Source organism: Protopterus annectens, chromosome 2.part2 (genome assembly GCF_019279795.1).
Source record: "Protopterus annectens isolate FY-2018-M chromosome 2.part2, PAN1.0, whole genome shotgun sequence".
Lineage (NCBI taxonomy): Eukaryota > Metazoa > Chordata > Ceratodontiformes > Protopteridae > Protopterus > Protopterus annectens.
Genome location: NC_056730.1, coordinates 703,275,321 through 703,299,724, shown reverse-complemented (window position 1 = coordinate 703,299,724; position 24,404 = coordinate 703,275,321). Strand labels below are relative to the sequence as shown.

General features: G+C 39.1%; 1 protein-coding gene across 1 annotated transcript in view; it reads left to right on the top strand.

Moving 5' to 3' along the window:
- The window catches only part of PTPRA (protein tyrosine phosphatase receptor type A), a gene marked incomplete in the record, with an annotated part of 4,245,980 nt that overhangs the window by 3,779,934 nt on the left and 441,642 nt on the right, over positions 1 to 24,404 (top strand). The window contains 1 exon segment of the mRNA XM_044064105.1: positions 23,854 to 23,930. Coding sequence (XP_043920040.1) covers positions 23,854 to 23,930 — 77 coding nt within the window.

Sequence of the window (24,404 nt, the reverse complement as noted above, 5' to 3'; positions counted from 1 at the left end):
AGTTATGGGTCGGTAATTTCCTGGGTCTGTTGATGGTCCCCCTTGTGCAAAGCGATGATTGCTGCTGTCCTCTACTGTACTGGGGCAAAGCCTGACTGTAGACTGTGTTTAAAAAGAGATCCAGGTGAGTCTGCTAGTTCATGTTTCAGGATATTTAATAGGCACCCTGGGGTTCTGTCAGGGCCTATTGATGCAGTGTTTCTAGCTTTTGAGAGCACAGTGGCGACCTGTTCTTTTGTGATAGGCAAAGAAATTGTAGGGAGTATTTCATCGGGAGTGAACAGGCATGAAGGGGTTTTGAAAAAAAGATATTCTACAGTTAGGTTGATAAAGTGGTGTGTGAAGGATGGTGTAGTACTTGAGAAGCCTGGAAGAGTGGACACACCACACAATGCAGCATGGATTTAGTGCAGGGGAGTCCAGAGTAATGTACTTGGGAGGTCCAAGAGACTTAATAATGGGAGAAGACATAAACAGCATTGAAAAAGTCAAATGTTATGTAAATGGAAACAGTTTGTGCCAAATTTGAGGCAAAGATGTGAAAAGGATGTAAAAAAAGTCTGGAGATGCTAGTTTAGATTGTGATTGGCATCACCAGTTGACAGAGAAAGTTCAAGATCCCAGGAGATCACTATTAAAGGTCTTTTAAAAGTGTGCACAGACCATATCAAATATATATGGTTATTCATATATCAGTGAGTTTCTATGAAAAGGGACGAGGCATATTTAAAATAGCAGTTATATCCAAAACAGCAGCACATTCAGAAAACGTTTTTAAGATGTACAAAAATTTAAAGACTGCGAGAAGACAGCTCCACTGCTTTAAGAAATTATTTTTTACAGAGAAGAATAGCAGTGCTTGGAACATCCTTGTTGAGGAAGTTGTACATTCAGAAGACTTCTTGATATGGGGATACAGAAATGGGTGAAAGCAGGCAATGGATTGTTCCGGAGTGTGAAGAAGCAACTCTTGTTAAAGGAACTGCAGCTGAATCATCAGGCAGGGAAATCAACAGGATTGCATAGGTTAGGTAGCCATTACTGGCTGATAGGATGTGTTTCAGTGTCGTCATTTATATTGTCTTTAATTAAATATTTCAAAGGTCTGCTGATGTCTTTAAGTTCATATTCTTATATCATTTCCATTTACCATATTTTCTTAAGTGGTCTTCATGGAACCTACAGGTCCAGTGAGTCTAGCACTTTTGATGTTTTGTTTTCAAGTGATCTCAGACCCACTGAATTTAGATACTTCTCTGAGGGCACTCAATCTTGTGTTTTTTTAGCAGCCCTCTACCTAATGATTTTGCACTGTGAGCAAGTACTGAAGTTCGACATGATGAGCCCGTTTACATTGTCTGAAATTTTGCCATTGTAGTGTTTTACTGTGTCATTAATCACTTCATGACTAAGGTGGAAAAAGAAGTTATGTTCTTAGCATAACCTTCCATCTGTGTTGTCCAACTTCATTCCATTAACCTGATAGACTGTGTTCCGACCCTCAGAACCATCCGACTGCCTTCTCATAGGTTCATAGGTAGGTACTAGGCTGTCTGCCCGAGGGCATTTAGCCTAGCCAGAGTTTGTGTCGGCTTTTGCCGCCCCATTGATTAATTAACTGATCCTCTGTCAAGCAGAGCAAATTAAGTGATCCCAGGGGTGTATTTTCTGTTACCCATCCACTCGTCAAGGTTTCTCTTGGAGTGTTAGTGAAGGGCTCTGCATGATGTAATTTGGAATTTTGTTTGTTTTGAAGTCTGTGTGACAGGAATCTATCCCTCCAGCATGTTCTATTTATTGTTGTGGTGAGGTTTAGCTCACTAGAGCGCGTGACTCGCAGTGACTTGGATTTCTTTAGGTGGAGCATGTCCATCAGTTCTGAGTTGGTCATGGCTTTGTAAGTCAGGCAGAGATCACCTCTGAGTAAGCGATATGCCACTGAGTACAGCCTGAGTTTTTGTAGTCGGGCTGCATAGGACATATGTTTGAGGTCAGTAATCCTCTTGTTGAGGTACTTTTGTGGTCTTTCCAGCTGTTGGAAGTGTCTTGTGAGGTACATCCCAAATGGGGCATTGTACTCTATGATGGGTCTAATGAGTGACGAGTAGAGGGGCACTATAACCTCTTTATTTCTAGATGCGAACCCTTTAGTAATTAGATGGGCCACATAGAAGGATTTCCTAACTACTTTGGCAATATGATTGTCAAAGGAGCGATTACTATCTACCTTGGTCCCCAGATCTTATTACCTCTTCTGTATTAAGGGGGCTGCCACCTGTGTGGTAATTCGTGGGTGTTTTGTTTTTCCCAGATGGGATGACTATGCGTTTTTTGGCATTTAGCTTGAGGCCATGACTTTGACACCAGGTGTCCGTCTCAGTAAGACCCTTTTGGAGGATGTCCGTGTCAGTCGGAGAGTCAGTTATGGCTCCCAGTTTGCAGTCATCTGCGAAGTTGGTTAGCCATAGTCGTCCCGTGTTTGCCTGTACTTCTGAGAAGTATATGCCAAACAGTAGGGGTCCCAGGACCAAGCCTTGTGGGACACCACTTGTGACTAGTTTAGAGTCAGACCTGGAGCCCGCTATTCTTACCGTGTGAGTTTTGTCTGTAAGCCAGTTGGCAACCCATCTCGTGACGTAGGGGTTTATGTTCAGGCTGGTGAGTTTTTCTGTAATACCCGAGTGGGGAATGGTGTCGAAAGCCATGGGCGAGGTCAAGGTAGGCTGTGTGAACCACCTTTCCCCTCATCTAGGGCCTTGGTGACTGTCTTGAAGAAGTCATCCAGGTTTAGTAGGCATGATCTGCCCTTAACAAAGTTGAACAGGGTCGGGTCAAGTGTTTGGAGGTTCCCAATGTCTTTGTTAATGAGTTCCATGATGATGCACTCCATAGCCTTGTAGACCAGGCTAGTCTCGAGAATCCAAACTTGAGATGTTCTTCGTTCCACATTGCTGCAGTCCTTACTATTGGGTAGTCCGCTGTCCAGTCGGCCCGAATACCAGAGTATATGGCTGACGTCGGTCAGGGCGCATTAGACTGACGTCAGTACGTCAGGGTACTAATGCGCATGACCGACGTCATATCCTCAGTCTTTTTTGCCGCATGGTCCGATGCAGAAGCAGTTTTGCGAGTGCAGGTTGGCGTTCTGAAATATTTCCGAAACCGGAGTTTCAGACCGAATCAGAATTGGCTAAGTACCCCGTTGGGGAACATTTTGGTTTTTCTTGCCTCAGTATTTAACCGGATGTCAGAAAAGTGAATAACTGTATTTCTTGTGGGAAACAGATACCTCATAGGGATTACCATACCTTGTGTATACCTTGTTTAGGGCCTGAGCACGACGTTGTTGGTTGCCGCTCTTGTGCTAGGTTTAACAAACGCACTATTAAGAGGAGGTTAGACTGTGCCAGGTTAGTGTTTGGGAAGCGTTGCAATTATAAAATGCCGCCGGATGCTCCGGCCGCTTCGCCCAAGAAGCGCAAGGACAAAACGGCGAAGCCTAGGGTTGATGAACCGGCAGTCCCGGACGTCGGTTCTTTAGAAGGCTCAGTGGAGCCAGAGGTTTTGCCAGGAGTTTCTATGGAGTCTCAGGCAGAAACTTTACTGTTACAGGATGTGCCTTCTCAGGAGGTAGGCCAGGCTGAGGGGCTTCAGGTAACTGTTCTTCCCTCTCTTCCCAAGGTAGTTAGAGCCTCTCCTTCTGTTGCCAAAACTTCTTTGAAAGGTAGGCCAAGTTCAGCTTCAGTGGGGGCTTCTCCTAGCATTTCGGGTTCTGTACCTAAGAAACATATGCTTAAAATGGCAGAAGATTTGATTACTATGATTAGAGGTTCTATGCCCCCTCCTGATAAGAGGCCCAGGGTGGAACCGGAGTTTGATAGTTTTGAACAGTGTTCAGAGGCTTCTGAGTCTTCTGCGGAAGATTTGCAGGAGTATCCTCCTTATTCTGATTCTGATGTGGATGATTCCACTCCTACAGCTTCTCCTCCTGAGGATTTCTCATTTTCAGAGACTCTGCATTCCATGAGGGAGCACTTTAAATGGGAAGGCCAGGATTACTCTGATTCCAGGAAAAGGCTTAGGGAATTCTTGTTTTTACCCCAGCATAGGCCCTTAGCTATCCCTCCTGTGTTGAATGTGGTTAAAAATCCTGTTCCCACTGATAAAGAGGCAAGGGCTTTGGATAGGTGGGGAAAGAAAGTGTATACTTCTTCCACTCTAGCCATGAGAGCGTTGAATTGTCAGTTTCACATGCTAAAATATCAAAATTATCTCCTTTCACAATTGAAATCTAAGGTGGATGCTTTGGCGGAAGGTATTGAGTGTAAAGAGTTGCTGGATTTGGTTCATGTGTCTGAACAAGTGGGTAAGCATTCTTTGCAATGTGGTTTTGATGCTGTACAGGCCTCCTCGAGGGTGGCTGCCACTAGTTCTGTTCTTCGCAGGCATGCCTGGTTGAGGGATCAGAATTTAGCTGAGCATGTTAAGACAAGGATTTTGGATGCTCCTTTACAGTCTGATGTGTTGTTTGGTTCGCCTGTGGAAGCAGTTTTAAAGAAAATGGAGGACAAAGCTAAGTCTATGCAAACTGTTAAAGATTTTTGCAGGTGCAGCCACCAAGTTTAGTAGAAATTGGCCTGCTAAGGGGTGGACATATCCTGCTTATGATTCCCAGTCTAGGGGTAGGTCTAGACGTGGTAGGGGCAGAGCTCAAGGTTCTTTAGGCCTAGAACAGGGAGTTCACCTGCTCAGACTTCTGGTGAGGGCAGGGGTCAGTCCTTTCGTAAACAGACCCAATGACCTGCCTTTTCAGCTGCCAGTAGATTCTCGCCTGGTAGCTCCTTTGGGAGGAAGACTGTCTCTTTTCAAAGAAAATTGGGATTTAATTACTCAAGACAGATGGGTGTTGGATATCATTCACCACGGTTACAGGTTTTATTTCCATACAATGCCTCCTTTCAAAGGCATGCCAGACGTTCCTCCTCCACAAAGAAAAGAGGCTCACAAGCAAATTTCTCAGTTACTCCAGATGGGGGCCATTCAGCCAGTTCCTGTATCAGAAAGGGGCCTAGGATTTTATTCTCGCCTGTTCCTAGTACCAAAGAAGGGGAACACGTGGAGACCAATTTTGGATTTATCTCTCCTCAACACTTATCTGGACATTCCCAAGTTCAAGATGTTGACGTTACAACAGCTTTTACCTCTGCTGGGCAAAGATCACTGGATGGTAACTTTAGATCTCAAGGAAGCTTACCTTCATGTGCCTATAAGGCTAAGTTGCAGGAAGTATCTGCGGTTTCGAGCTGGAAATTCTCATTATCAGTTCTCTGCATTGCCCTTTGGCTTATCTACTGCCCAGAGTATTCACAAAGGTTCTGGCTCCAGTGATAGCTTACTTCAGGCTACAAGGAATTCAAATCTATCCTTACTTGGACGACTGCCTGATTCTGGCTCAAGAAAAGGAAGACCTTCTACAGCATCTGGACTATGTTATAGCAGTGCTAAGATGCCTAGGGTATTCTGTGAACGAAATAAAGTCCAGTCTAGTACCCTCTCAAGACATGTGCTTTCTGGGTGTGAGACTGAATACAGCAGCTCAGATGGCCTATTTAACCCCGGACAAACAAAAGAGTCTATCACTTTACTTCCATCAACTATCTCATCAGTCCGTGCTGACTGCAAGGACAGTCCTTCAAGCATTAGGGTTCATGGCATCTTGTATTCTGGTGCTTCCCAATGCCAAACTGCATATGAGGAAGCTACAATGGTATCTCAAAATGTATGGACACAGCACTGCCAGGATTTGGACACTGTCATTCAAATAATACCTTGCCTTCAAAAAGAATTTTTGTGGTGGGCTCAGGAATGTCACCTAAACAAGGGACTCTCTGTGACCCGGCCAGAGGCGAGTCAGATTTTAACGACAGATGCCTCGGACATTGCTTGGGAGCTCATCTAAATGGAAAGTGGATACAAGACAAGTGGCCTGCCAGACTACAGCATCTACATATCAACATGAAGGAGATGTTAGCAGTCCAGTTTGCATTAATGGCTTTCAAGGAGTTACTTCTTCCAGGGCAGGTGTTGATTCTAACAGACAACACAACTGTCATGTGGTACATCAACAAGCAAGGGGGAACACATTCTTATCCTCTATGCAGGCAAGCAATGATTTTATGGGAGACTGCGCTAAGCTTGCAACTAACTCTTCAGGCAAGGTTTCTGCCGAGCACAGAACTCCTTAGCAGATGTGTTAAGCAGACAAATCATGGATCCCCACGAGTGGAAACTGGATCTTCATGTATTTCAGAAATTGACAGTGTCATGGGGAACTCCAGACATAGATCTGTTCGCTTCTCCACTAAACCACCAGCTGCCAAAGTATTGCACAAAGGGGTTTCATCACACAGCTTGGAAAGTGGATGCTCTGTCTTTCAGTTGGAAAGACCTTCATGTGTATGCCTTTCCACCTCTGCCTCTTCTTCCAAAGGTACTATTAAAGGTCAGACAAGACAGGCCAAGGATGATTTTGATAGCTCCAGATTGGCCTCGCAACACTGGTACCCACTACTACGGAGTCTGGTAAAGAAGCCTCCATGGCCTTTACCTCTGATTCCTCATCTGTTATCTCAGAAGGACGGTCATCTGCTCAATGTCAAGCTTCACTCTCTTCATCTAACAGCCTGGCATATTCTGTGTTGAAACACAGCAGGTCTCAACTTCCTCAACAAGTTTTAAATGTGATTATGGAAGCTAGAAGACCCAGTACAAGGAAAGTGTACGCAGAAAAATGGAAGAGATTTTTATTTTGGAGTACAGCAAAGAATTTGGAGATTTCTGAGCCTAATTTGAGTGTGGCTCTTCAATATCTTACTGAGTTATTGGACAAAGGTTTGTCCTTCTCTTCCATTAAGATTCATGCTGCAGCAATTTCAGCTCACTATGATTGTGACCCACCATTGTTTTCGCATCCTTTGTTCAAGCAGTTTCTTAGAGGGGCAAAGAATATAAGACCCCCACGTAGAGCTCCTACTCCTGCTTGGGATCTCAATTTTGTGTTGGAAAAACTTACTCTACAACCTTTTGAGCCTGCGGCTACTGCTGAATTGAAATACTTGTCATGGAAGACTGCTTTTCTGTTGGCTATTACTTCTGCAAGAAGGGTGTCTGAGTTGCAGGCCCTTATGGCAGTAGAGCCCTTTTGATTTTCCATAAGGATAGGGTATCATTACGTACTAATCCTTCCTTTATGCCTAAGGTGGTTTCTAGTGTGGCTTTAAACCAAACTATTCATTTGCCTACTCTTTATGCAGACCGCCAAAATAAAGGGGAAAAGATTTTGCACACTTTAGATGTACACAGGCAATTGCGTTATTATTTAAGCAGGACTAAGGATTTTAGGCAGTCTCAGCAGTTGTTTGTTTCTTTTGCTTTGAGTTCGTGAGGGCAAGCCTGTGTCAAAACAAACTATTTCTAGGTGGATTGGCTTTTGCATTGCATTTTGTTATTCCCATCATGGCAAGGAGATTCCAGCTGGGATTAGGCCTCATTCCACTAGGGCTACTGCCACTTCAACAGCATTTCTAAGGGGTGGCAACTAAGGATATTTTGGAGGCAGCTACTTGGAGTTCAGTGCATACTTTCTCTAAGCATTATCACCTTCCTATCTACTCTAAGTCTAGGGCTGGTTTTGCCACAGCTGTTTTGCAGGGCATGTTGTCAGCTCCTACTTCTTTATGATTTGCCAGCCTCCCTTACCTCTGCTTTGGGATTCTACCCAATAGTAAGGACTGCAGCAATGTGGAACGAAGAACATAGTACAGTTTTGTACCTACCATAAATGTAGATGTTCGAGGATCCACATTGCTGCAGTCCAATTTACCCTCCCTCCTTCCCCTCTGTGTTTAGGGGTGGTTGTGTAGGTGAGGTTATATGTTGATATTTTTGTATATATTTTTGTATATATTGTACATATTTTGGTGCAGGTATTTTGAGCCTTGTCTTTTTAGGGTCTTCTGACATCTGGGGCAAGAAAAGACTGAGGATATGACGTCGGTCATGCGCATTAGTACCCTGACGTACTGACGTCAGTCTAATGCGCCCTGACCGACGTCAGCCATATACTCTGGTATTCGGGCCGACTGGACAGCGGACTACCCAATAGTAAGGACTGCAGCAATGTGGATCCTCGAACATCTACATTTATGGTAGGTACAAAACTGTACTTTCCTCCAACCTACCCACAATGCCCCGCTCCCCCACGCCACTTCAGATCGAGTTTGCGCACCAGAAAAAAGGTGGTGTTAACCAAATTTAACTACAATACAAAAGGAAAGGAGATTGACTATATATACATATATGTATCTCCCAGCAACAGGAAACAACATCAGGAACTCAACCAAGGAATAGCATTCCTAGAAAAACATCTATTAGGCTTCCCGAATACCTGGATGGGGGAAGGGGGGCGGAAAGGTAAAGGGAATGAAGTTGGACAACACAGATGGATTGTTATGATAAGAACATAACTTCTTTGTCTGATGTTGTCCAATTCATTCCATTAACCTGAGGGGCAGAGTCCCCAGCTACCATAATCCAGGGTGACCATTAAGGAAAGATATTCCTGAGTACAGCAAAACCCAAACACACTTCTACTCCTACTCCTGGATACCAAATCCAATTTGTAATGGTTGACAACGTTATGTGGGTTTGACCAAGTCGCAGCAGCACAGATATCCTCAGTTGAAACTCGGGATCAAAAAGCTTGAGACATGACCATGGACCTTTATAGAATGCACCCTTACCAGGCCTAGTAAAGGAACGCCTTTGGAAGAATAAACGTAATGGTCATTCAACCTTTCTTGGCATTCGAAAAAGAGACAAATAACTGATCCCACTTCCTGAAGGATTTAGTTCAATGGATGTAAAAACAAAGTGGTTTATGGACATTAAGCATGTGTAAAGTATATTCTCCTTTTTCTTTTTTTTTTTTTAAAACAAATTTATTGTTTTAACATATAAGAGAAATATCATAACAATTTTATACAAATAATTAAAAATAGGTATTATTATAATATTCAACAAAACAACTAAAGTATTTACAAAGACATCCACTACAATCCGATCAATTAATTAAACTAAAATACTGTGCTATTGAAATTAGAATTTTTTTAACAAATTTTGTAAATTATCCCATACAATAAAATGTGATGTTTTTCTAGTTGTTCTCATTCTAATTGTGCTTATTTCCATATGACACATTATATTCATAACATTTTTAAATTCATTGAACGAAGGAGGTGTATCTGAAATCGTTATTATTTTCCTAGCCACTGCTAGGAATAACAAGGGAAGCTTAATCTTTTTAACACATTGAGGTACAGGTGTGTTGAATAATATAAGAGACTTAGAAATAATGAAATTATCTGTAAAAAGAGCCTGCAAAAATTCATTAATTGACTTCCAGTATTCTTTCAACTTCATACAGTCATAAAACATATGAGCCCAGTCAGCATTAATTTCTACATTACATCTCTTACATAGATTATCTTTATTATTAATTTTATTCATCATCAAAGGTGTATAAAAAGATCTATGTAAAAATTTCCATGTATAAAGTCTCCAGACAATGGAAGATGTAGTTCTATAAGCAGATTCCAATATATATTGTTTATCTTGTTGAGTTGGTCGGTCCCCATTAATAGAGGTGAAATAATTCCAGTATGAATCTACATTGTAAAAAGTTTCTTGTCTGATAATTTTATGTATATATGAAAGTTTACCTTTATCAGAAACTTTATGCTGTAAATTTATTATCAAGTAATCAATCAGTTTTGGAATAGATTCTTTAACTGTTATAGACATTAGATCTATTCTATCAATGAGATGTTGTCTAAAGATCTGAACCTCTAACCAGCAAGTTTCTCTTAGATCAAATTCTTGTTTTAAGAAATCTAGATTTTTAACTTTATTATCAGATATCAGCTGATACCAGTACTTTAGATTATTATCTATAGCTAAATGAGCTCCTTCAGAAGTAGATGACATAAGCATACCCTGAGTATAAATTATAGGAATACAATAAAATTCCATTCCCTATACTTAGGGTGCATGAATATAAAGTTACGATAACTAATAATAATATTTAATGGGTAACAGACCATATGTTTAGGTGTAATAGGTGAAGTACAAAATTCCTTTAGCAACCACAACATGGAGTTATTTATAATCATATTTTTGTGTGTTAAGGAGATTTTCATGAAGTGCATACTAATTAGCTCCCAATAATCTTTCCATTTTGCGACATATCACCGATCTATTAATAAAGTAATAACTTTTATAATAGAAGAGATAATATATAAATTAAAGTCTGGAAAAGAAATGCCCCCTTGAGACCAGCTATTAGTATGTTTCTTTAATGCAATCCTAGGTCTATTAGGTGCCCATAAGAAATTTAACATTAGTGTATTCAGTTTCTTGATAGTTATTTTTGTAGGTGAAAGTATTATTGATTGTATTAAGTATAAAATCTTGGGGAATATTATCATTTTAATAATTGTAAGTCTCTCCTGCATAGTAAAAAACATATTATTCCAGGTATTAAAAAGATTTTGTATATTAAGAAAACAGGTATTATAGTTATTATATATAATAGATTTAATATCTTTAGATAGTATTATACCTAAATAAGTTATCTGACCTGAGTTGGGTACATATTTAGTAAAATCACTAATGAGAGTATTTTTTCGTGTATATATAGGTAGTATTTTAGTTTTTCTTCATTGAATATTAAACCAGAAATACTTTTAAAATTCATCATTTTATCAAATAAAGACTGCATAGAAGAATTAGATCCTGCTGATGTAATTAGAACATCATCTGCAAAAAGTTGAATTTTTGATGTTGTATTTTCTTCTATTTCAAAACCCTCTATGTCAGTACTGTTTCTAATCAAATTAGCCCAAGGCTCCATTACTAAAGTGAATAATAGTGGAGAAAGTGGACATCCTTGCTTTGTACCTTTAAGAATGGGTATTTTTGTGAAACATATGTTCCTACCTTAATATAAGCCAGCATTCCTTTGTATAAATGCTCAATTAAATTTACAAATGCATCAGAGAAATTTGTGCACTTCAGTAAGGTAAACAGATAGTCCCAACTTACTGAATCAAATGCTGAACCTATATCAAGACTAATAAGTGTTAAATCTTTCTTTTTCCTATTTGCAAAATCAATTAATGTTAAAGTTCTTCTTATATTATCAAAAGTATTTCTATTTACAATGAAGCCCGTCTGATCTATGTCTAGAATGCCGGGCATAATTCTCTTCAATCTATCAGCAAAAATACTCATAAACATTTTATAATCAACATTAAGTAATGAGATGGGTCGATATGAAGAACATCTAGTTGGATCTTTATTAGGTTTTAAAATTGGTGAAATAAATGTATATTGCCAAGAGGGGGGGGTTATTAACTCAGTTTGGGCCAGAATAAAAACCTTATGTATTAATGAATATGTAGTTTTAGAAAGGATTTTATATATCTCTGGTATAATACCATCATTACCCGGTGCTTTGTTTGATTTAAGCTTATTTATTTGTGTAATAACTTCTGTATATGAAATACTCTTGTCCAATAGTTTAATCTGTTGTTTATTAAGCTTTTTATTCATGTTTGTGGTTATAAACTCCTTTATTTTATCTTTAGGTTCCATGTTAATGTTGTTATGGTTAATCTTGTGAAAGTGATTTCTAAATTCATCCAGTATTTCTGGTATACTAGAAACATTCTTCTTTTTCCTTAGAGAGAAGATTTCTTTGATATGGTTTTGTTTATTCAATCTTTTTGTTTTATTTTTAAGTCTATGTAAGTATTTGGGGCTTATTGAATAAGACAAAAACTTGTATTTCTCTAAAGTTATTTTAACTTTATGAGTTAAAATTTCTTTGTATTTCTCATTTAGTTTGTTTATTTCTTCAATAACTTTCTTGTCCATAATATTTTCTTTATTATTATGTTTATAAGAGTCTAGTTTACTTTGAATATCTAACAATTCCTTATCCCAAGATTTCCTTTTGTTATTATACCATCTTATACTTTGTCCATATAGATATGATTTTAAGGCATCCCAAACATAGACAATGGAGACTTCAGGAGTATTATTTATGTCTAGAAAATGTTGTACTTCTGAAAGTATATATTCTTTATAGTCTTTTAGCTGAGTTAAGTATGCTGGTATCCTTTTGATCTGAACATTATGAGTATTTTTTATCATGAATTCAAAAACAATTGAGTTATGATCAGATATAGGACATGAAATGATTTTGGAATTAATTAAATCTGTTACCATCTGGTTAGAAATAAAGACCCTATCTATTTTTTAATAAGTTTTGTATCTGTTAGAAAAAAAGGTGTATGGTAATGATTTTGACTCTATCTGATTATTAATATCATTCAAATGATATGAATTAGCAAAATCATTTAAATGTTTTGCATTAGATGTAATTCTTCTTTTCTTTATAGTGGTAGTATCACTTTCATGTAGTATACAATTAAAATCACCAGCTAAAATAATACCCCTATAGAGAATGATATGATCTTATCAATATGATGTTTCACTGTATTAATACCAATTCCAGGTATCCAGTATACATTAATTAAAGTGTAAGTCTTCCCATTAATTTGTATTGTAACCATACAAAACATTCCTTTGTCATCCTGATAAGACTTAATGGTTTTAGGAATGGGCATACTTTTATTCCATAAAATAGCCACTCCTCTTTTTTTCTGAGTGTGCTCCGAACTAACCAGTACTGCATACTTATTAGTGGCTAGTTTATCAATATCTTTTTTCAAGAGATGGGTTTCTTGCAGGAAGACTAGATTGGCCTTGTGTAGATTAATGTATCTTATTAGGCTTGCCCTTTTACACGGATTATTCAATCCATTAATGTTTAAAGAAATTCCTTTTAAAGATGTCATTTGGCATTTTTAAAACTCAAGAATCTTATGATCGAAATAACAAATAACAAGATAAATAATGTTACATCTCCTCTTTTAGGTGTACCTTTAAATATAGCTGTATTTATTAAATCTCTTATGGGATTTTGTATAGGATTCAATTTTGTTTGTAGTGACAATGAGTGTACAAAATATATTGTGGATGTCAAAACTATATACATATAACAATGAACAAGTGAAAATAATGTAAGGATTAAACCTTGCATCCCGCCTGGAGTTGAAAACTCCAACTTAGAGCAGTATTTACTACTCAAGTTAACCCCCTACCCTAAGCAGCAGTACCTCAGCAACCACCTTATCAATTTAATACTAGTTATATTTAACTGAGGTTAACAGTTTTCAATTCAATTATCTATCAAGACAAAACTACACATTTGGTAAAACAGCATCATATAAACTAAAATAAACTTTTTTTTTTTTTTTTTAAACTGTTCATACTATTATATAGATCTATGTAATATATAACACTTGAATTCTAATAGCATTCAAATAATCTTAATGTTAGAAATCAAGAGGAGAGAAAATTATGTTCTAACATTCATTTAAATCAAAAACTTTGGCTAATATGATTCAGACATTACATGCATTAAGATGCATCTATTTTCTGTCATGTGAATTCTATCAACAGCTTCCAAAAATCTTGAATTGTTTGTATATGAGCATTTACTTAAACTCATTATTGTCAATAGAGTAAAATATTGTATTCATAAAATTATTATAAATCATATTGCATAGTTATGCAGATTCTCAGAAACACCTGCGTTATTACCTAAAAAAAAAAAAAAAAAAAAGCCATCACACACATAAACACAGACACACACACATACATATACACACACACATATACACACACACACACACACACACACATACATATACACATACACATATATACATAGATACACACACACACACACACACACACACACACACACACACACATATATATATCTGATCTCACTGAGTTGTGTGTTAGTAGAGCACTATCCTACTTGCTGTCCCTAGAATAAATCTGTCTGCTTTATACAAAATAATGCACAGCAAACACATATTAGTAACCAGATTTTACAATCATGCTAACCTACTGCTTTAAAATATATCACATGACATTTCTTCCAGAATAGAGTTATAAGATTATTTATGCTTGCCAATCAGATGAATTAAATGAGTTATAGTAAAGTATATGTTTGGGACACAAGTTTTAACACAGATTATTATGCTACTGTTAAGTAGATTTTCAAAAACATTTAAATAAATGTTTCATTTTCTATGCCTTCTAAAATAAGATATTTACTTGCTACAAGAAACTACATCATCCAAACTCATCATAACTGACATATTTTATGAATAGAGTATTTTTCCTGAATCTGTGGTGTGTCAGTGTGATAACCTTGTCAATGTTTATACTAACTGCTTTCAGTTTCTCTGTGAAAATTCTGTGAGTGAAGCTTCTGAGGAAACTCATGGACACTATGCATGAGACAGCCCACATCCCAGATTGTCTCCCTTAACATTTTGGTGGGAAACTTATTAAAACTTGTGGCAAACATTCATTTTGTCAATAGAGTAAAATATTGTATTCATAGAAATTATTATAAATCATATTGGATAGTTATGCAGATTCTCAGAAAGAAAAAGCCATCACGCACACACACACATACATACACACACACACACACACACACATATATATATATATATATATATATATATATATATATATATATATATATATATATATATGATCTCACTGAGTTGTGTGTTAGTAGAGCACTATCCTACTTGCTGTCCCTAGAATAAATCTGTCTGCTTTATACAAAATAATGCACAGCAAACACATATTGGTAACCAGATTTTACAATCATGCTAACCTACTGCTTTAAAATATATCACATGACATTTCTTCCAGAATAGAGTTATAAGATTATTTATGTTTGTCAATCAGATGAATTAAATGAGTTATAGTAAAGTATATGTTTGGAACACAAATTTTTAACACAGATTATTATGCTGCTGTTAAGTAGATTTTCAAAAACATTTAAATAAATGTTTCATTTTTTATGCCTTCTAAAATAAGACATTTACTTACTACAAGAAACTACATCATTTAAACTCATTATAACTGACATATTTTATGAACAGAGTATTTTTCCTGAATTTGTGGTGTCAGTGTGATAACCTTGTCAATGTTTATACTAACTGCTTTCAGTTTCTCTGTGAGAATTCTGTGATTTGAAGATTCTGAGGTAACTCAAGGACATTGTGCATAAGACAGCCCACATCCCAGATTGTCTCTCTTAACATTTTGGCGGGAAACTTATTAAAAACTAGTGACAAACATTCATTTAGCAGTGTAAATGCATCTAAACATGACAGAACCTCCACAATGTATTCCACAGATCATCACAGCCTCTATGCAAGTGAAATTAAACTCAAAATTACCAACAAGCAATAAAACTCAGCATTCTTCTCCCAACTCAATTTTCATACAAATCCTATTATTCACTGTGCCCACACAGTCTAAAGCATTTCTATATATTAATAAAGAAAAGAAAAGAGAGTAGAAAATAAAAGGGAGTGAGGCAGAAATAAAAAATGTAAGAGAAAGCTGTAAGAAGTATATACAATGGAATGTTACTTACTGTTTATATTAATAGAGTTAAAAATAAAACATATTATTTACTCTTATTTAGTTCTGATTATTATTAGTTAAAGCATGACAGATTATTTACAAACAAGCATAAGCAGTATAATCAAGAAAGTATAATTAGAAATAGCATTTGAAGAACTTATAAACTTTTACAAGAAATAAATATGTTATTATTCTATTAATGATATTTTCATTACTGTTCTCTCCCTGCCCTCCCCACCCTTTACCCACTACATAATCTAAATAGAATGTCATTGTTTAAACAAAGAAAATAATAAAAGAAGAAGGAAAAAAAAGGTAAAGATAAAAAATGTATCAAATTACTAACCTTACTTTTTCAGAAAGAAAAACAAATCGAGTCACAGCCTGCCATTAAATCCTCAGGCATTTTGACTGGTTATGAAACAAAACATTTCTTTGCACATAGAGAATAACTTTGATTAAATCTTTTCCAAAATATTTGTGGCTTTCTGGAAATGCAGGAACTATATTCAAAAAGATTAATAATGAACTAAGATGATGAGAGAAAAAAAACATATAACAAATCATTTGTTTTTTAGTCTCTTGTTCTTCTCTGAAGTCTTCCAGGAAGCTTCAGTTGCCAATCTCTTTAATGAAGAACTAGCCCATTCCATTTCTTCTATTTTATCCAAAATCCTTTTTCTTTGACAAACAGTAAAGCAGAGTCTAAATCATCGAAGACCTTAGGACCATCAGGAAGGAAGATTTTAAGCTTGGCAGGAAACAGAAGGTATATTTTAAACTGTGCTTTTTTAAGCTCCCTTATTAGTGGCAGAAAAACTTTTCTTTTAGCAATTACCATGGAAGAATAGTCATTGTCAAACGCACAGTTGTCTCATTAAACTTAACAGGAGCTTTAGCCCAAGCAGATTTAAGAACCATCTCTTTATCAAAAGATGATAGAAATCTAACTATAACTGATCTAGGATAGTTTTTGTTAGAGTTAGTATTAGCTATAGATCTATGTGCTCTTCGATACCAAAAGAGAATGCTTCTGGTAAATCTAAAGTTTTAGGGAGCCATGTTGTTAAAAAAGAAGTAATATTGTTACCTTCAATATTTTCTGGCAGTCCAAAAATCCTAATGTTATTGCGCCTAGATCTATTTTCCAGGTCATCCAGCTTTGTTTGTAAATGTGTATTTTGTTTCAGCAGAAACTCAATGTTGATTTCCTGTTCTTGTATTTTATTTTCCATGTCATTCACAGCTTCTTCTATGCCTGTCATCTGGATCTTCTGTTGTTGCAGGTCCATATGTAACAAGTCTATTTGTTTTGTAGTTTTTTCTATGAAAGTGTCTATTTTAGTATCCATTTTATCCATCTTAGCAGTAAGTTGCTGGACTATAATTATCAGAGACTGAAGTTCTTTCTTGATGCTGGAGTCTTGAGAATTTGTCTTACTGGAACTCATTTCAGACTGATAAACTGACAGGAAAATTTCCAAAGTAATTTCTGACAGGAATATTATTAAGATTTCCTTTCTATATTTAGAAAGAAAATTACTTCAAGAATTAATTTTTTAAGTAATTAATTCCTGTCAATGTAATGAAATTGGTGGAGCTGAAGAAATCTGCTGCTATCCTGTGTTCATCCTTGGCCACGCCCCACTCTATTCTCCTTTCTTCTGATACTGAGGGAAGAAAACTGGAAGATCAATTGACTGGTTAATGTTTGTCTCTTTAGCCACCTTGGGTGAAAAAGAAGGATTTGTACGTAAGGTAACTCTGTCTGTATGAAAAACCAAGTATGGAAAATTAGCAGAAGAGCCTGAAGCTCAGACACTCTCCTGGCCGAGGTAATAGCTACTAGGAAAAGAGTTTTCCAGGAAAGGAATTTTAGATCAACAGTAGCCAAAGGTTACCAAAAGTTGCAAAATCATAGTAAAATCCCAAGGGGGCATGGGGTTCTTGACTGGAGATCGTAGCAAAAAGGTGCCCCTAAGAAAAGTCATACTTAACTTAGAGGAGGCCAAAGACACTGAATCAATACCAAAATGGAAGGTAGAAATGGCAGTAAAGCTATACCTTGACTGTAGAGTAACTAACTCATTCCTTGAGAAGAAAACCTAGAAAGTGTAGGACAACTGAAACTAGTGCTGTAAAAGGATCTGTCTGATTCTGCTCCTCCCAAAGGAAAAATCTTTTCCACTTCTTTTGTAAATCTTGCAAGTGGAGGCTCTGTGTGATGAAATCAAAATATTTCGGGCTGGAGAGGACAGCCTGGGAGATCTAGCCATCACTGTAAGTGGAGAAACCATGTGGTTAATTTCAGGGCCTGAATGTTGGGATGTAGATGCCCCGATGGTTGAGACAATAGACTCGGACTCTGATCTAACCTCATCGGAAGGTGAACCATGTTTGTTGAGGCTGAAAGGGAGCAATGAGGGTCACTGCTTCACAACTTGAAAGCTTTCTGAAGAAACTTGGGAATCAAGGGGAGAGGGGGAAAGGTGTATGGTAGACCAGAGGGCCAAGCATGAACCAAAACGTCCCTGGGGGATCTGTCCCTGATGAGAGATCAGGGCAAAATACCTGCTGCATTTGTTATTGAGGGGGACGCAGAGAGGTCGCAGCAAGAATCTGGAAGATTGCCTCTGCCATTTATTGATTCAGGAACCAATCATGAGGCATCAGCAAAACTCTGCTGAGTCTGTCTGCTAGAATGTTGGACTGCCCCAGAGTGTACTTTGCCACCAGAAAGAGGTTGGAAGAAATTGCTCACTGCCAAACCCTCATCACTTCTCGACAAAGGGAGTAAGACCTGGTCCTTCCCTATTTGTTGAGGTACCAAACCATGTTGTCTGTTTGGATTGCAGTAGTCCCCTGAGGAAAAAAAGCTGTCCATTTCTTGCAATGACAAAAGAACCATTCTCATCTCAAGGACATTGATATGCAGCTTGGTCTCTTGGGGTGTCCACATGCTTTGGACCGTCTTGCCCAGATAATGCCCTCACCCACCCAAACTAAGAGGTGTCCGTGGTCAACGTGGCAGTTGGGGAGGGGAGAGCAAATGGTTGTCCTATTGTCACCTCCAGTGACTGAATCTACCAGAGGAGAGAATCCCTCCACATGAAAGAGTTTTATGGGAAGATTCAATGAATTTCTGAGAAGAGATCATTGTACTGTTAGGGTCCACTGCAGAATACACATATGAAAATGTACCATTGGGAGAGGGGTTATGATTGCTGCCATGGAGCCCAAAGCCTGCAGAATCAGAGAGGCTGGGGGTTTCTGAGCAGCTAAGAACTGGTTTACATGTGACCTCAGATTTAGTACTCTGTCTGGTATGAGGTAAACTTGAGCCACCCTTGTCTAAATGTGCCCTTATAAAGTCTATGGTCTGAACCAGATCCAGATCCAGATGAGACTTTTGACAATTTATAGTTATGCCCAGGTTGGAAGCTAGGTTGAAGAAGTAATACTGGGCCTGAAGGAGAAGATGCCTGGTTGTGGCAGTCAGGGGCCAGTCATCTAGGTATGGAAACATCTGATATTCCCGGAGTTGGAGATGAGCTGCAACTACCACTAGACATTTGATGAATGCTCTGGGGGCAGTGGTGAGACCAAATGTAAGCGGCCAAAACTGGTAGTGACTGGTTTGCATCCTGAAACGTAGTAAAATCCTGGATCATCTGTCCATCTTGATATGGTATTATGCATTCTTGAGGTCTATAGCTCTCATCCAATTGCCCATCTTCAGGAGGGGTAAAATGGATTGAATCATGACCATCTTGAACGTGGTGTGTTTCATTGACTTATTCAGGTATGTGAGATCCAGTATTGGCTGCAGATCCCCTGTCTTTTTGGGTACTAAAAAGAATCTGGAGTAAACACCCAATCCAACTTGTTCGGGGAGGACCTCCTGGATGACTCTCTTTGTAGTAACTTTCTTATTTCCTGGGCAGTGTCCTCTCTCTGACTGGGTGAAACATCAGGGAGATGAAATTTTTTGTTCAGTAATGTCAGAAAAGGGACCCATTTGTCATCATCTGATGGCCTCCAGACTTTTGGGTGCAAGGAAAATCATCCCCCAACTGCTTCCAGAGGAGAGCAGTTGGGCAACCCTTCAGGACTGCTGGAAAGGCTTGTCTGGGGGTGGTTCCCGCATTCCTTGGTTTTGTGTACCCTCTCAGCCACGTGGGCAGAGTCTACCGTTCTGACTATAACCCCTCTGCCACAGCAAAAAAGTCTCCCTGAGTGTCCTGGAAAGGGACCTGCAACTTCTGAAACCACCTTTTCTTACCACCATGCTGGTTCCTAGAAAAGATCGATTGTGGAGTACAAAAATGGATCCTGACAGCAGACAAGGTCTTACCATCTTTCTCACACTGAGTCAAGGTGTCACGTACTGTAGGCCCAAACAAGGTGGAGCCATCTAAGGGGGCATTAATAACGGACTGTTTGAAAGGCTCCGCAAAATCACACAGCCTCATACAGGCATGACACCTAATGACAATGCCTGAACTGGCCGCCCTCGAGGTACCCTCCGCAGGGTGAGGGATAATCCTCATGGACGCATTAGCTAGGGAATGTAGGGTGGCCAACCTAGAGGAAAAAGATTCCCGCTCCTTGGAAGATACGGACCCTGGGACCAAGCTAGAAGGTTCTTTAACTAAGTCCCTTTGTAGCTGGGTAAAGTGTGAGAGGTAGTTCAATGCCTGAAGAGAAAAGGTAGATGAGGCATAGAACCTCTTACCAAATCTGTCCAGAGCAGGATTCTCTGTTCGGGGGGGTGAACAGAAGAGCTCTCTTGAGTGAGCTCCTCCTTTGGTGGCTGCCGCCACAACCAAGGTATCTGTTGGGATTCCTTTGGTCCAAAGCTGTTCATCTGGGGCACTCAAAATTTTATCGGCACACTTGGGGATGGGTTCTGCTGTATCTGGTTCCTTCCAAGCCCTTGACGACGCCAGCTGGATCAGCGGGTTGACTGGGGGGGGCAACCAGGTAGTAGATGGGCCGGCCCCAAAAGCTTCCAACAAAACCAACTCCTCTGGGGAAGGAGTTTGGGAGGACCATCCACTCTTTTGGCGAAGGATTTCAAGGATGTCTCTGAAGGAGATCTCTTTGGGTTGAGATTTGGGAGTCCCTTCACCTTCCTCGAAGTCAATATCCATGGTAAGGGATTCCATAGGGAAATCTGTGTGTCTCCTTTTACATGGTCTCTCCCAAGGGACCTCCTCAGGAGGGTGTTCTGGGTAGGTATCAGAAAAAGCTTGGGGATCCACTGAGGGAACAGTGTGGAGGCTTTCTTGGACCGGCTGTCCAAGTGGTAGCCCAGAGGTACATAATATTAAAAACATTTTGGAAGTAGTTAGACATGACAGTTTTTTCCAACCGAAAGAGAGGCACTTTTAAATGTGGGGTCTGTAACCAATGTTTGTATATATCCAACAAGGAACAGATTGTTATACCATCTAGACAGAAAACATTAACTGTCAAAACTTACACTAACTGTAACTCCCAGGGCCTTGTCTACTTGGTTACCTGTGGTGGTTGTGACAATTTCTACATTGGCAAAACTGAAAGACAGTTGAAATATAAAACATATGAACACATTAACAATGTCAACAAAGGCAACGTCAACAATGCGCTTTACAAACATTCTCTATCATGTTCTAATGCCAACTTTTCTTTTTTTGTTCTTGAAACTGTCTCCAGGGAATTAAGAGGGGGGCCCTGGGAACACAAATTGGAATATAGAGAAACATTTTGGCAGGTATTTCTGAAGTCCAACTGGTCTCAGTGACCACATTTCTTTGGTGCCCCTACTTAAACTGAGGGCGGCCAAATTATAAACACTCAATAATTGATGGTCATGTAGTTATCACTATTTACATCAAATTTAGATTTGTGTCGCACATAAAATGTATTTATGTTTTTGCCTGTTTTTATACAAATTTTACCAGGTCATATTTGTTTATATTTCTTTTTTAGGAGTTGTATTTATCAAATATCGTCTGATATTTATTTATTAAAACTAGTTTAGGTTTACTTGTTCATCTTCACATTGCCTTTCATCAGTATTTTTTCATCATGTTCTTGGACTTCAGTATGCGTCCTAGTTTCCACAGTTGTGTTTCTACTCAAGTTTTTATTCTGTGGTTTTAAATGTTTAATTAGTTTTTTAATTGAATCATTGATGAGTGTATATATTTTAGATCTAATTGGTATCTCAGTGTTTGTTCTGATGAAGTCTGAGGGTTACTTGGACGAAAATGCATGGATTATTTCAGTTGTGGCGTTAAAATAAAGTTATTAAGTTTTTTCCAGCGACTTGTGGTGTACGTTTCGTTTGTCCGGATTGTGGATTACTATTTTATTTTCCGGACCGGCTCTTTTTTTGTGGTTTTTGGTAGCTCAGAGGTCTCGGGCACAGTTCCAGAGTGGGACGGGGGAGGTTTTGTTGCTGTAGGTGCCAAAGGTCTCTTAGGAACAGAGAGAACCCTCTCCACCACCTCGAACGCAGAAGGACTCTGGCCTGGAACTGTCTCACTGGAGCAGACACCTCCTGGAGCAAACAGCCCTCCTTCTCTGAGGTGGAGTTGGAGCCAAGATGTCAAAAGCTAAGGACCTGAGGGGAAGGAGATGACTTTGAGACCTTCAGAGTCAAAGTCAACCTCCTAGAACCGACCTCGGTGCTACAGCTCCAAGACTCACTCTGAATCGAAGCAGCCGGATCTGAGCAAGCTGGGGAGAATGCCGGAGGCGAAGAAGAAATTTCTGTCAGCTCCAACACCCTGGCAGCAGGACCCAATGGAACTGACAGCTCTGAAACTAAAGGCAGAATCAGAGAAGGAGATACAGGCTGGAGCAGGGAGAGCCTCACAGATTCGGCTGAGGATGGGGTGGACACAAGCCCCATTTGGATCTGTGTCTCGAGGAACTGCCTCATGAGCTTACCCACATCCCTTGTAGGACAGGCTTCAAGATGGCCTAGCCAAAGCCAATGAGGGAGGTTGAGGAGATCTCCACAGGGAGTGGATTGGAGATCTGCCAGGAGGCACTGGCATAGAAGAGCCTGGTTCCGACATAGCTGGAGGAAAACCACTCCGCCCCATAGGAGGAATGGGAAGGAGGAGAGGAGGATGTAAGAGAGCTCTGAGCCAAGCGGGTCGGTTCTGAAGACTTTGCTTTCTTCCATGGAGGTTCCAAGGAGGACCGCATGGGCAGTAGTCCCCTGGACTCCTGGACATCTTAGGGCTAATTAACTGAGGGTCACGCCCCTGATGAGGAAGGAGCCTCCAAGGTGGCGAAAAGAGGAAGCAAGCCCTTTAAAATGAGCTTACTTCTATCAGCCAGAGCTTGGGGTGAAAAGCCCTGCATATATCACAAGGGATTTCCAAGTAGAGAGGCCCCAAACAATAGATGCACTCCCTGTGAGTGTCAGATAAAAGAATCTTCTTGCCTATAGGAAGTGCATTTTTTGAACCCCAAAGGCTCTGGTCAGCCATAGGGACAGAAAAGAAGCCGAAGGAAGAAAGAGAAAAAGGGCACCAAAGAGAAGAAGAGGAACAAGAAACTTTTTTTGTTTAATCTCGAAAAGCTTAACTGAGAGAAAACCCAAGAGTGAAGCAGCTAGACAAGACAGAAGGGTAGGAGAAAGACAAAAAGTGGAGGGAAAAAAACACCAAAAAACTGCTACGGAGAAGCTCAAGCACAACTCGCTGCTGTATACCACATGTGACAAATGAGATCTGGGGTAGCATGGGGGAGCGGGGCATTGTGGTTAGGTAGGAAGAGCTCAAGTTTGGATTCTTGAGCTGTGAGAAGGCGGCCGGTTGGTTCCGAGGGTCGGAACAATTTCCCACAGGTTAATGGAATGAGTTGTATAACATCAGATCATTACTGTACAAATGCATTTGGCTGAATTCTTCATTGGACTGTGAAGATTCCTGGCTGTGCTTCATAGATAGATGCTTAGTGACTGCATACAGTAGTCCGTGATTGAGATGTTGACATTTATCTTAGGAGTCTCACTGTAAAGTTCTAAAACTAGGAAGTTACAGTCTCTATATACTTCCGAATCTGGCAGAGAAATAAGAAAAGATGTGAGGTGGTAAAGTATTTTATGCAGTAGCTAATGGATATAAGTTTTACTTAAAGGCAGAGATTAAGGAATTAATGGATGTAAGTTAATTCATTATTTTTATTTTTCCCCTTCAGATGAATTTAACAGAGTAATCATTCCAGTTAAAAGAGGTGAAGAAAATACAGATTATGTTAATGCATCATTCATTGATGTAAGTAGTTTTTTTTTTAATTTTCTGTTAACATTGTTTATTTTTACCTGTCCATTTTCAAAACTGTTTTGATATTGATGATGAACATTATCCATTGTTGTATGTGAATTTTTCTAACTGTGGATTTCAGAACTGTTTTAATGTTACTGTAGTCCTCCTTTATATCAAAGATCTGACCATTTATCTTGGAGAGTTAAGGCTATGAGCTGTTTATTCATTTCTGGGTTTGATTCTCTCAGCTTCCACTTGCATATTATTTGATTGAGTAGGTACTGCTTTCAGGTCACCCCCTAAAAGGGGCACTCGTGCTCAGTGGACTTAACAAAAAGGTAGATCTGAAGTAGTTAACTTCATTTGATCAGCAACCTGTGGTTTTATGGATCCGACACTGATCCGAGCCAGCAGCATACCAAGCAAAAAGATCTGAGCTCCAAGCTCCTCCCCCTTACTACACTGCAACCTCTTTCCAATCCC